General features: G+C 41.3%; 1 protein-coding gene across 1 annotated transcript in view; it reads left to right on the plus strand.

Moving 5' to 3' along the window:
- Window positions 1-13,352, plus strand: part of adamts12 (ADAM metallopeptidase with thrombospondin type 1 motif, 12) — a 532,086-nt gene that overhangs the window by 362,655 nt on the left and 156,079 nt on the right. Inside the window, exon 14 of the mRNA XM_059649383.1 lies at window positions 9,347-9,467. Within this exon, the coding sequence (XP_059505366.1) occupies window positions 9,347-9,467 (121 nt within the window). The remainder of the gene's footprint in view (window positions 1-9,346; window positions 9,468-13,352) is intronic.

Genomic DNA, 13,352 nt, shown 5'->3' on the forward strand with positions numbered 1-13,352 from the left:
GCCAATGAAAATACAGTGGAAGAGCAAAAGTTGTCACAAAATGTCAGTCCCAAAATACCAGAGAATAGAAGGAGAGTTGGACGAAAGAAACTGGAAAGCAAATGAAGCAGAAAGTTAAAGTTTAGGCTTGTTAAGGCCATGAGTGCTACAACATGCAAAGGGAAAGATGGAGGGTGTGACTCACAGATATGTGCTACACCAATTCTGTCCTGTATGTACTGGTAGTTTTCCCAGGCCTATACAGAAAATTACTGTACTTCTTAAGTAAGGAACTCAGATGTTCTTGTTTATCATTTAGCAGGTTTACCCATCTATCAATTGGAGTCAAATCTGCTGGCAATACAAAGAAAAATAGGAAAGAAAGTTTCCAAAGAACCTATAATGAACTTTAATGGGTTCATTGAATAGGAAAACTGAGGAGTAGAAAAGGTATAATGTAGGAAATGTGAAGTTGTACACTTTGATATAAATAGTTAAAGAAAACAATATATTATTTGAATGGATTACAGAATCATGCAACACAGAGGAATTTGAGCGTCCTCGTAAATTAATCACAAAAAGGTACTTGCTTAAAGGATTATGGTATAAACCCACAGACCCTAAGACCCTATACCCCTTTAGAATTGTATCTTCTATTACATAATTACTTGAATAACTAGTTAAAATAACTGCCAACTCTGGATTCCTAACAGTATAGAGTATGAAAGCAAAGAATTTGGTAGATCTATATATAAGGTTCGGCCTTAACTGGAGGTTTGATTGAGATATTCAAAATTATGAAAGATTTTTATAGAGTAATAGAGGGAACACGAGAATCAGAGAATTATGCATTTAAGATGATTGGCAAAAGCTGCAAATGGAAATACGAGGAAAAATTGTTTTTATGGTTATTATCTGGAATACTTTGTCTGTGGGTGTGGTGGAGGCAATGAATTGAAACATTTAAAAGTAAATTGGATCATTACCTGAAAAGGGAACATTTGCAGCACTATGGGAAAAAAGCTGTGAATGGAATAAGATTAATTGCTATTGCAGAGCGCCAACATGGAAAGATATTAGGAGAAATTTCTTCTCTCAGAGAAGAATTAAGCCTTCAAATTATCTTACCCCAGAGAGTGGTTTAGCCTAAATCGTTCAATATATGTAAGATTCAGTTAGAAAGACCTTTGCCCTATGAGCAAGCCAAAGATTTTGCGAGGCAGATGGAGAAATGGAGTTAAGGCCATGACTAGCTCAGCATGATTTATTGAATTGCAGAGCAGAGTGAGAGACAAATTGGCTGACTCCTGCTCCTATTTCTAATGCTGGTTATCTGTCTACCTACCTACCTTATGAATGAACACCCATTCATAGATCTTTTATCACCTCCTTCCTTCGGCTTTGTGGGATTTATTGAAGATGAAATGTGATCACTGTAACTAATTTCTGCTAACTTACAATTTAAACCACTACATCTTTTCTTTGTAATCTACAGAAGATAATGGAGTAACATATCATTTGAGTACGCTTTGTACATATCACCACTTTGCTTCTAGAGTATGTCGTACAAAACATTCAACTCTCATTTATAATATCTCACCCCATTTTTCTGATTTGTGGCAGGTTAAAAAATGTTGTGTCAACTTTGGATGTTTGCAGGAAACAAATTATGGTGCATTATCACGAAACCTAAGGCATTAATATTTCTTTTGCCACTTTTGCGAGGTTACATGTGAGCAAGGGTGAGTACATTGGATGCTCTTCAGAGGGTCAGTGTGGACTTGATGGGCTGAAAGGCCTGCATCCGCATTGTAGGGATTGTCTGATTATATAATTCATCATAATCAATATAGTTAACCCCTAAGAAGAGTAAAACTATTTGCCCTTTGAATGTTCAGATATATGTTTGTGCTCTGGAAGTTCCAGCTAAGTAATGCTAGAATGTTGTGTTGATTCATTGTTCAAAATCCTGGAAAAATATAAAGCTTACTTGCAGGTGTTATCCTTAAAGCCATATCAGAAACTTATTTCAGAATGCCACATAATTGATGTATATTTGTTGAAGAGATATATCTGAACGCCTCGTGAAATAAAAACAAGGGCAAAACTATTTATTTTTGCATCAAACCCCTTTAACAAATTAGGTTCTGCTGTGGCAGTATTTCAAACAGAGAGCAGCTGTGCCAAGGCAGTGCAGTGGCTCCGTGGTTAGCACTGCTACCTCACAGTGCCGGGGACCTGGGTTTGATTCCACCCTCAGGCGATTGTCTGTGTGGATTTTGCACATTCTCCCTTTGTGTGGGTTTCTTCAGGGAGCTCTAGTTTCCTCCCCCAGTCCAAAGATGTGCAAATTAGTTGGATTGGCTATGCTAAATTGCCCCATAATAGCCAGGGGTGCGTAACTAAGATGTGCTAGCCATGAGAAATATTGGGGGATGGGTCTGTGTGTGATGCCCTTCAGAAGATCAGTGTGGGCTTGTTCGGCCGAATGGCTGGTTTCCTACACTGGGGGGAATGTATGACTCTAAATATTAACTAATTTAGTTTGGAATACAGAGTCTCGCCATTGTCAGTCTCTGAAACGTAATTTATCCTAATTTTATTTATGATTTTAGTAAATTTTAAAATATGATCGTCACCAATGCTGCCAATCAAATACTAATCCTTTAATATATGAAATACCATTCATAATTTAGTGCTACTGGAAGTCAAATACATCGCTTTACTGCATAAAAATATTTTATCAAATTGACAAATGTTTTAGTTTGGTTCCAAGTGCAATGAACTATATGTACACCGACCAGATGTCAGCTTTAATTTTGGTTCTTTGTTAGGATCGAGGTTTCTCAGCCTGATAATTTGTGGGCTGCGATTTCAGTTAGTTTCAAATTACCTTCTCCGAGCTACTTGTAACATATCATATCTTTATCTTCTTTCTCAGGTAATGAGACCAAAGCTATCCACGGTCCTCAAAGTATGGCCTCCTCAATTTCCTCTTCAATTATAGCATAACGTAGAATCATAGCATTTTACAGTACAGAAGTAGGCCATTAGATTCATCATGTCTATACCAGCTCCTAAAAGAGCGACTCAACTAGTACCATCCTCCAGCCCCGTCTCCCTGGCCCTCTAAATTCATCACTTTCAAATATATATCCAGCTGTCTTTTGAAACTTCATGTGGAATTTGCCACCACCAATTGCCTAGGCAGCTCATTCTCATTCCTAACAACTCTCTGAGTAAAGAAATTTTTCCTCATCTCACTCTTAGCTATTTTGCTGAAAATTTGAAATTGTGATTCCTGATTACTGACTTCTCTCCTAATTTATTCTACTCCCCGTGCAACAACCAACAACATTCAATGTTGATTGTTAATCGCTTGCTGAACCTGCATACTAATTTTTTCTGATTGATGTACAAGGACTCCCAGAGTCCTCTATTCTGCTGTCTGCTGCTGAGTTTTGTAATATGCCTCCATTTAAATAATATTGCATTTCTAGTCTTCCTGCCAAAGTATACAAGTTCAGTTTTCCCAAGTTATACTCCATATGCCAACTTTTCTATTCACTCACTAAACATATCTAAATTTCATTCTAAACTTTTCATACCCTCCTCACAATTTACTTTCTAACCTATGTTAAAAATGTAAGCAAACCTAGCAATTATACATTCATCCCCTACATCTACATCATTGATATTAATTGTTTATAGTTGATATCCTCCTGTTGATCCCTGTGCACTCCACTAAAATGACCCATTTATCACCTCTCCCTGTATCCTGTTAGATAACCAGCACTCTATCTAGATGTTACCTGTAACATAAGCTACTACTTTATGTTTCAACCTTATCAAACATTTTTTTCACATTGCCGTTTGTGGAAGCCTAACATATGCAAATTGGATTCTGTTTTCACTATATTGCAGCAGTGACTACACTCCAAAAGCACTTTGCTAGCTGTAATGCATTTTCCGGAGTTTGGTGGAAATTAAAAGTGCTATGTAAATGCAAATCTTTTTTGAACAATGTCAGTCTTTATTCTTCTGATGCTGGTGCATCAAATGGATGTGGAGTCAATACCACACAACTAGTTCACATTTGAAAACATCAGCTTGATTAGCTGGCCCCATATTTAGTTCAGGGATCACGAATATTTATTAGTGATCCCTGAACTAAATATGGGGCCAGCTAGTTTTTGATCCAGATAGAGGAAAAATCTTTTGATATAGATTTATTTATCAAACATTAATATATGTTCCACTAGAAATACCAGGAAATTGCTTCAAAACGTAGAAGCTAGGAGCAGAAGCACAAGCCTACTCTGCTATTCAACATGATCTTTGTCTCAATGCCATTTTCCTGCTTTCTCCCTTTACCCCTTGGTATCTTTGTAGTCTAAAAATGTATTTATTTCTTTCTTGGACATATTCAGGGACTTGGCTTCTATAGCCTTCCATGATCGAGAATTCCTCAGGCTCACTGCTTTTTGGAAGGAGAAATATTTCCTCATTTCAATCCTAAATGGTATAAACTGTATCCTGAAACTGTGTCTCTTGGTTTTAGACTCCCTTCTGCTTTTAGTCTGCCCAGCTCTGTTAGAATATTATATATTTCAATAAGATCCCATTTCATGCTTCTCAACTCAAGTGAATGTAGGCCCATTCAATTGAATCTCTCCTCATAGGGCAGTCCTACTATATTTGGTATCAGGCTAATGATTCTCTGCTGCACTTGCTCTACCCTTTTCTGGGTAGAGAGATCAAAACTTTATGTTCTCACCAAGACTTTGTGTAACTACAGTAAGAAATCCCTGACTTTTGAACTCAAGTGCTCTTTCAATGAAGACAAGCGAAGGCTTATTTGTCGCGTTGCTATTGGGAATTCTTGCTGCCTATAAAATTGTTGCCAGACTTATTTACATAATGGTAGTGATTGAACTTCAATGTAATTAGCTCCATGAGGACCTATTGATAATGCTGAGGTGCTGTTTGTCATTCTGGCTACTGTCCAAAAGTTGTAGCAAGAACCAAAACAACAAGCCTCAAGCTGGGCGACAACTTTTTGAAAATAAAGATTTCCTCTCTAACCTTGAATTTCTATTTTCTACAGCTGCCAAAAAAGTGCTAACTTTATTCATGGCATGCATTCAAATCTCTAATGTGAACTCGGCTAGATTGAGGCCCTGTTTTTTTCGGTCAACTCCTCCATGGAGTCATTTTAAAAGTAACAGGAAATGAGAGGGCTTGATTATATAAATGTGGGCTGCATCCTTGAAGACATCCCAGATAACAGAAATGGGCTGTAAACCTGAAATTATGGATGTCCGCCTCCTCCTTTTTTTGTTTTCTCTGTCAGAATTGAGGGTCCTATAGGCACATAGCAGAGGGAAATCAAACAGAACTATTTCTAAGGTAGTAGGAACTGCTGATGCTGGAGAATCTTGAGATAAAAGGTGCAGAGCTGGATGAACACAGCAGGCCAAGCAGCATCAAGGGAGCAGGAAATCTGACATTTCGGGCCTAGACCCAGGCATTTCTGAAGAAGACCCCAAACCCGAAATGTCAACTTTCCTGTTGCTCTGATGCTGCATGGCCAGCTGTGTTCTTCCAGCCCTACACCTTGTTATCTCAGAACTATTTCTAATATGTTTTGATGTACAGATCCAAATAGACTTCTTTAAATCTTGTAATCTGCTTTTAGAATGGCAACTAATAGCAAATATGTAAATTATTCAGGAATAACTTAATTTCCATATGCATGACACAAAATGAGAGAACAAGTAAAGGTTTTTTTACAGTGTTCACTGTACGTGATAGTTTGTGCTTGTTCAACAATCATGAATACTTTGGCCTGTCTGCAGCTATAAGTCTCTCTATTCTACGGTTCGGAGAAAGAGGCATCAAAACAGCAGAAAAATGATCTCTTATGTTCTTTGAAGGCATAGTCGGTGAATGTTTAGGAACTGCCTGCGTATCGCTTATCAGTGTTTGAAGGATAGGGATTCAATGTCGAACTTGAAATCAGCCTTTTAGTTCTGAGGCAATATGCATGAATATGGGAATGTGTTGAATTCATGAAGGTATTTTCTGTTTTAACATTGGGTGGATGGTACCGTCTGCTGCTGGCACACTAGGTTGGAAGCCAAAATGTTAAGAAAACAAATATGATCCACTTCAGGCACACCACAGTTCATTGCACCACTGACACAGAGATATTGTCTTCAAACACACATCTAGCATACATTAAAGCAACAGCAGCCTGTGGAACCAGCTAAAGTGCCACATCCATTTGTGCATCTCAGGGCAGTTCCTTTCATTTCATCAATTTTAGGGTGTTATACCACACAATGGTCCTAAAATGGCTTAATGTTGTAGGTTGAGTTAGGCTTCACCCAATCTGATGTTACCAACCCACTCTGTATATAAAAAAGAAAATCCAGTTCCAGATCCTAATCTGGTCAGATATATTATATCTGGTTCCAGTTAGTATTATATTAAAGAGAAACAGAATTCAAAATTCAGAATCGGCAAGAAATTAAATTAAAGCCACAGCCCCAGGTGATTATCTAGAACAGGATCCATCTCGTGCAGGGCCAAGAAAGATGGAAGGCATTCATTTTGCCTATGAAGTAGTGGGAAAACTTCAACTAGGCAACAGGAAGTAGGAATCTACCATTTTGATTGTAAAAATGGTGGTAAAACATCAGCAAACAGCACAGGGGCACATACTTTGATTTGGTTTCATTTGCTTTAGTATTGTCACATGTACCAAGATACAGAGAATGCAGTTAGGGAGGGGGAGACATGTCCATCATGGGCCTCCTGCAGTGCCACAATGATGCCACCCGGAGGTTGCAGGAACAGCAACTCATATTCCGCCTGGGAACCCTGCAGCCTAATGGTATCAATGTGGACTTCACCAGTTTCAAAATCTCCCCTTCCCCAACTGCATCCCTAAACCAGCCCAGTTCGTCCCCTCCCCCCACTGCACCACACAACCAGCCCAGCTCCTCCACTCCACCCACTGCATCCCAAAACCAGTCCAACCTGTCTCCGCCTCCCTAACCTGTTCTGCCTCTCACCCATCCCTTCCTCCCACCCCAAGCCGCACCTCCATCTACCTACTAACCTCATCCCACCTCCTTGACCTGTCTGTCTTCCCTGGACTGACCTATCGCCTCCCTACCTCCCCACCTATACTCTCTCCACCTATCTTCTTTACTCTCCATCTTCGGTCCGCCTCTCCCTCTCTCCCTATTTATTCCAGAACCCTCACCCCATCCCCCTCTCTGATGAAGGGTCTAGGCCCGAAACGTCAGCTTTTGTGCTCCTGAGATGCTGCTTGGCCTGCTGTGTTCATCCAGCCTCACATTATGTTGTCTTGGATTCTCCAGCATCTGCAGTTCCCATTATCCTGATACTGCTTCCCTTTACCAGTTATCAAAGCTTCCTCTCATCAGAAGATCATCCCACCATAAAATAGCTTAGGGATCAGACATGCCCATCCACAACATAGGCAACAGGAAGCTCAGGCTCATTTTTGTGAACAGAGCGTAGGTGTTCTGCAAAACAGTCATTCTGTGGTTTTTACTCCCCAGTGTAGAGGAGATCAGATTATGAGCAGCGAATTCTATAGTCTGGATTGAATTAAGTGCAGGTCAATCTCTGCTTCATTTGGAAGATGTGTCTGGGGTCTTGGCTAGTCAGGAGGGAGGAAGTAAACAGACAGGAGTTGCACCTTCAGGGGTTCCATGGGAAGGCACTGCGAGACTGTGGGGTCAAGTTGGGAGTGGAGCAGGAGAGGGTCAAGCAGCAATGTTGATCATTACCACACATTCAGCCAAACTGCATTTCAGCATGAGCAGGACATCCCTATTCACTGAACAGACTGACTGTACATCCAGAGTTTATGACTCATCTCAAAGCAAAAATAATTTCTGACTTGTAACCAGATTCTCTGCTTCTGAAATGGACGTGCATGTCCTCTGATCCACCAAACCTAATCTAACTGATAGAGTCTATTCAGATAGACACTGCTGAATCTTTTTTTTTCTTTCAATCAAATCTCTGAGCACCTAAAATAACAAAAGGGGGTTTGCTAATGCTGAGAGCTTTAGGTGGGATATTTTGGTGCTTTCAGGTATCTTGCTCACTTTGTGAAAAGATGGTGAGAAACTCAAGTTCATTTTTTAATAAAAGATCTGCCTTTCCTCCTCCCAGTACATCAAGGAACAAGGTGCTGTTTGTGGGGTGGGGTTTCTCGGATTGGGGTCATGGGGAGAGGGGAACAGGGATTTTTGACCATGGTATGTGATGCTCATTAGCTATTCCCTTACTTATGCTCGATGCTCGACTATACACAAGTTAGTGCAGATTAAGGGACCAGGCCTCCCCAAACAAGTAGCAGCTGCCCTAGACTAGTTTAGTGGCCAAGTAGGCCAGGTTTTCATTTTACCACCTCAAACTGACATAACTGTTACAGTTTTCCCAATTATTATTTCAAGTATATTGGAAGTAATTATCTTATTCTCATTAACGGTCAGATTGGATCTTAAGGACTCCCTAAATAATAATTATACTGACCACTTATGTCTTCACTTAGCAACGGGGCAGAGTGGTTGGACCTGGGATCTTCCAGACTAGAATTTAATCTTTCAAGGTGAAAGGTGGACAGCTTCAACCTTTTATAAATACGAAGCCTCGTTCTGAGATGAAAGGAGAGGATTCATAATTTCAAAGAAAGCTTTAGACCATAAGGCCATAAGACATAGGAGTGGAAGTAAGGCCATTCTCAAAACTCGCTAGCCTTTCGGCCCATCAAGTCCACTCCGCCATTTAAATCATGGCTGATGGGCATTTCAACTCCACTTCCCTGCACTCTCCCCGTAGCCCTTGATTCCTTGTGAGATCAAGAATTTGTCGATCTCTGCCTTGAAGGCATCTAACGTCCCGGCCTCCACTGCACTCCGTGGCAATGAATTCCACAAGCCCACCACTCCCTGGCTGAAGAAATGTCTCCTCATTTCCGTTTTAAATTTACCCCCTCTAATTCTAAGGCTGTGCCCATGGGTCCTAGTCTCCCCACCTAACAGAAACAACTTCCTAGCGTCCACCCCTTCTAAACCATACATTATTTTGTAAGTTTCTATTAGATCTCCCCTCAACCTTCTAAACTCCAATGAGTACAATCCCAGGATCCTTAGCCGTTCATCATACATTAAACCTACCATTCCAGGGATTCTTTAGTGCTTAATATTTTGAAGAAAAGGTTTGATTTTATAAAGTATCCTGCATCTCCTCAAGATGTCGCAGATCATTGGGGTGTAATATTGGGAAAAAAAGCAGCATTAATTGTTTGTATTTCTTCCAGACTGTAGGCTGTGATTACGAAATAGAATCCAATGCAGTTGAAGATCGATGTGGGGTATGTCATGGGAATGGCTCTTCCTGTCAGACTGTAAAGAAGACATTTGAAGAGAGTGAAGGATTAGGTAAGAATTTCCTTTACAAACTTAGCTTAGACCTGGTTTAGTTAGAAGCAAGTTCCTCATGTCCTGACAAGTGCCCACTTTGACTGTGTGGCAGAGCTTGGAGAATTCTTGTCCTGCTGGTACTTATTGCTGGTGAGGGTAATGCAATATACATTGTATTATTTCCTAAATTACAGCAATTACTGCACTGAAAAAGTACTTCATGAGCTGTAAAGTACTTTGGAAGGTTGTGAACGGCACAACACAAATGCAAGTCCATCTTAATTATTGTCATTGGCAAATTGACATGTTCTTTCTGCTGAATGAAGAATTTTATCAGAAAAAGCTCTTTGCATTATTTTTAGGTTATCTTCAATGAAGGTGTAGGATCTAAATATCAGCAATGAATCCATGCCTTGTTTGAAACCAGTATGCAAAGGTACCCAGATAATTTCTCTAAAGCTGCTGAATTTTTTTCCTTTTGTTCCCAGCTACGGAGTGCCTGGGAGATTATGCTCACTTACCTGACAACCTTGATCTGTATGACACGTATTGTGGTGGATTTTGCAAGAGGATGCTTTTTAGTGCAGAAAATGCCATTTGCTTCCAATTAATCTCCTGTTGTATGACCTCAAAATATTTATTACAGAATTAAGGAGTTTTTAATGCCGCGTCATTAATCAGATTTCTTATTTATTCATGGGTTGTGGGAAGTTGAACCAGCATTTATTGCCTATTTTTGGTTGCTCTTGTGAGGATAGTAGTGAGTTGCCTTCTTGAACCACTGCAATTCATATAATAGCTAATAGTCAGAGAGATGAGGACTGGAGAGAGGCAAATGTAATTCCTCTCTTCAAGAAAGGAAATAGGGAAATCCCTGGCAATTACAGACCAGTAAGTCTCATGTCTGTCGTCTGCAAGGTGTTAGAAAGGATTCTGAGGGATAGGATTTATGACCATCTGGAAGAGCATGGCTTGATCAAATACAGTCAACACGGCTTTGTGAGGGGTAGGTCATGCTTCACAAACCTTATCGAGTTTTTTGAGGATGTGACTAGAAAAGTTGATGAGGGTCGAGCTGTGGATGTGGTGTATATGGACTTCAGTAAGGCATTTGATAAGGTTCCCCATGGTAGGCTCATTCAGAAGGCCAGGAGGAATGGGATACAGGGGAACTTAGCTGCTTGGATACAGAATTGGCTGGCCAACAGAAGACAGCGAGTGGTAGTAGACGGAAAATATTCTGCCTGGAAGTCAGTGGTGAGTGGGGTTCCACAGGGCCCTGTCCTTGGGCCTCTACTGTTTGTAATTTTTATTAATGACTTAGATGAGGGGATTGAAGGATGGGTCAGCAAGTTTGCAGATGACACAAAGGTTGGAGGTGTTGTTGATAGTATAGAGGGCTATTGTAGACTGCAGTGGGACATTGACAGGATGCAGAGATGGGCTGAGAGGTGGCAGATGGAGTTCAACCTGGATAAATGTGAGGTGATGCATTTTGGAAGGTTGAATTTGAAAGCTGAGTACAGGATTAAGGATAGGATTCTTGGCAGTGTGGAGGAACAGAGGGATCTTGGTGTGCAGATGTTTTAGAAAGCATATGGTGTTTTGGCTTTCATTAACAGGGGGATTGAGTTTAAGAGTCGTGAGATCTTGTTGCAGCTCTATAAAACTTTGGTTAGACCGCACTTGGAATACTGCGTCCAGTTCTGGTCTCCCTATTATAGGAAAGATGTGGATGCTTTGGAGAGGGTTCAGGGGAGGTTTACCAGGATGCTGCCTGGACTGGAGGGCTTATCTTATGAAGAGAGGTTGACTGAGCTCGGTCTCTTTTCATTGGAGAAAAGGAGGAGGAGAGGGGACCTAATTGAGGTATACAAGATAATGAGAGGCATAGATAGAGTTGATAGCCAGAGACTATTTCCCAGGGCAGAAATGGTTAGCACGAGGGGTCATAGTTTTAAGCTGGTTGGTGGAAAGTATAGAGGGGATGTCAGAGGCAGGTTCTTTACACAGAGAGTTGTGAGAGCATGGAATGCGTTGCCAGCAGCAGTTGTGGAAGCAAGGTCATTGGTGTCATTTAAGAGACTGCTGGACATGCATATGGTCACAGAAATTTGAGGGTGCATACATGAGGATCAATGGTCGGCACAACATTGTGGGCTGAAGGGCCTGTTCTGTGCTGTACTGTTCTATGTTCTATGTTCCATGTTCTATGTACAGAACGAAAACAGACTCTTAGGTCCAACTTGTTCATATCAACTAGATGTCCTAAACTAATCTAGTCCCATTTGCCAGCATTTGGTTCGTATCCTTCCAAACCCTTCCTATTCATTTACCCATCCAGATGCCCTTTAAACATTATCTTTATACCAGACTCCACCACTTCCTCTAGCAGCTCATTCCATTAATGCACCATCCTCTGTGTGAGAAAATCGCCCTTTAGATCCCTTTCACATCTTTCCCCTCTCATGGTTCATCTATACCCTCTAGTTTTGGAATCCTGTACCCTGGGGGAAAAAACAGTGACTATTCACCATATCAGCGTCCCTCATGATTTTGTGCACTACTATAAGGTCACCCCTCAGCCTCTAATGCTCCAGGGAAAATAGCCCCAGTCTCTCCCTATAGCTAAAAGCCTCCAACATCCTTGTAAATCTTTTCTGCACCATTTCAAATTTCATAACATCCTTCCTGTGGCAGGGAGACCAGAATTGAATACAGTATTCCAAAAGTGGACTCACAAATACATCCACTAAATGACGTCCCAACTCCTTTACTCAACACACTGATCAATGAAAGCAAGCGTTCCAAATGCCTTCTTCACGATCCTGTCCAACTGTGACTCCACTTCCGAGGAGCTAAGAACCTGCACCCCATGTTCTTTTTTGTTCGGCTCCACCCCCAGGACCTTACCATGAAGCGTGTATAAGTCCTGCCTTGATTTGCCTTTCCAAAATGCAGCACTCGCTTTATAGCCAGAACACGTAAGGTGACCAAAACTGCACACAACATTCCAAATGTGGTCTCACCAAGGCTCTTTACAATAGCAGCAAGACTTCTGTTCTGTCGTACTCAAATCCTCTTGCTATGAAAGCCAGTGTACCATCTGCCCTCTTCGCTGCCTGCTGCATATAAAGAACAAAGAGAAGTATAACTCCAGCTCTCCAAGCCTTTGCTGATCATCATGCAGTGACTAAACTAAAAAACAACCTTTCTGCACTTATTAGGTCTGTATCCCTCTATTCCCTCCCCATTCATGTAACAATCAGATGCCTCTTAAATGTCGCTGACGTGCCTGCTTCCACTGCCTGTTCTGACAGTGCGTTCCAGGCCCCTACCATTCTCCTCAGACATTTCCCTTAAACTTCTGCCCTTTCACCTTGAACCTGTGCTCCCTTGTAAATGAAATTGGGAAAAGCCTCTAACTACCCACCCTACCAATGCCTCTCATAATTGTGTAGACCTCTATCAGGTCTCCTTTCAGCTGCCGTCCTTCCAGTGAAAACAGTTCTCGTCTTTTTAACCTTTCCTCACAGCCAATGCCATCAAGTCTGAGTAACATTCTCTGCCCTCTGTCAAAAGCTTCCACTCCTTCTGGTAATGTGGTGACCAAAACTGTACACAATATTCCAAATGAGGCCGAACAAGGGTTTAATATAGCTGCAATGTGTTTTGCCAACTCTAGTACTCCATGCCCTGGCTGTGAGACCAATCCGCCTCCATCGACACCCTCATCCGCCTAGCCGAACTCATCCTCACCCTCAACAACTTCTCTTTTGATTCCTCCCACTTCCTACAGACAAGAGGGTGGCCATGGGTACCTGCCTGGGCCCAAGCTGTGCATGCCTCTTCATAGGTTATGCAGAACAGTCCCTCTTCCATACCTACATCGGCCCTAAACCC

The sequence above is a fragment of the Stegostoma tigrinum genome, chromosome 1 (genome assembly GCF_030684315.1).
Source record: "Stegostoma tigrinum isolate sSteTig4 chromosome 1, sSteTig4.hap1, whole genome shotgun sequence".
NCBI lineage: Eukaryota > Metazoa > Chordata > Chondrichthyes > Orectolobiformes > Stegostomatidae > Stegostoma > Stegostoma tigrinum.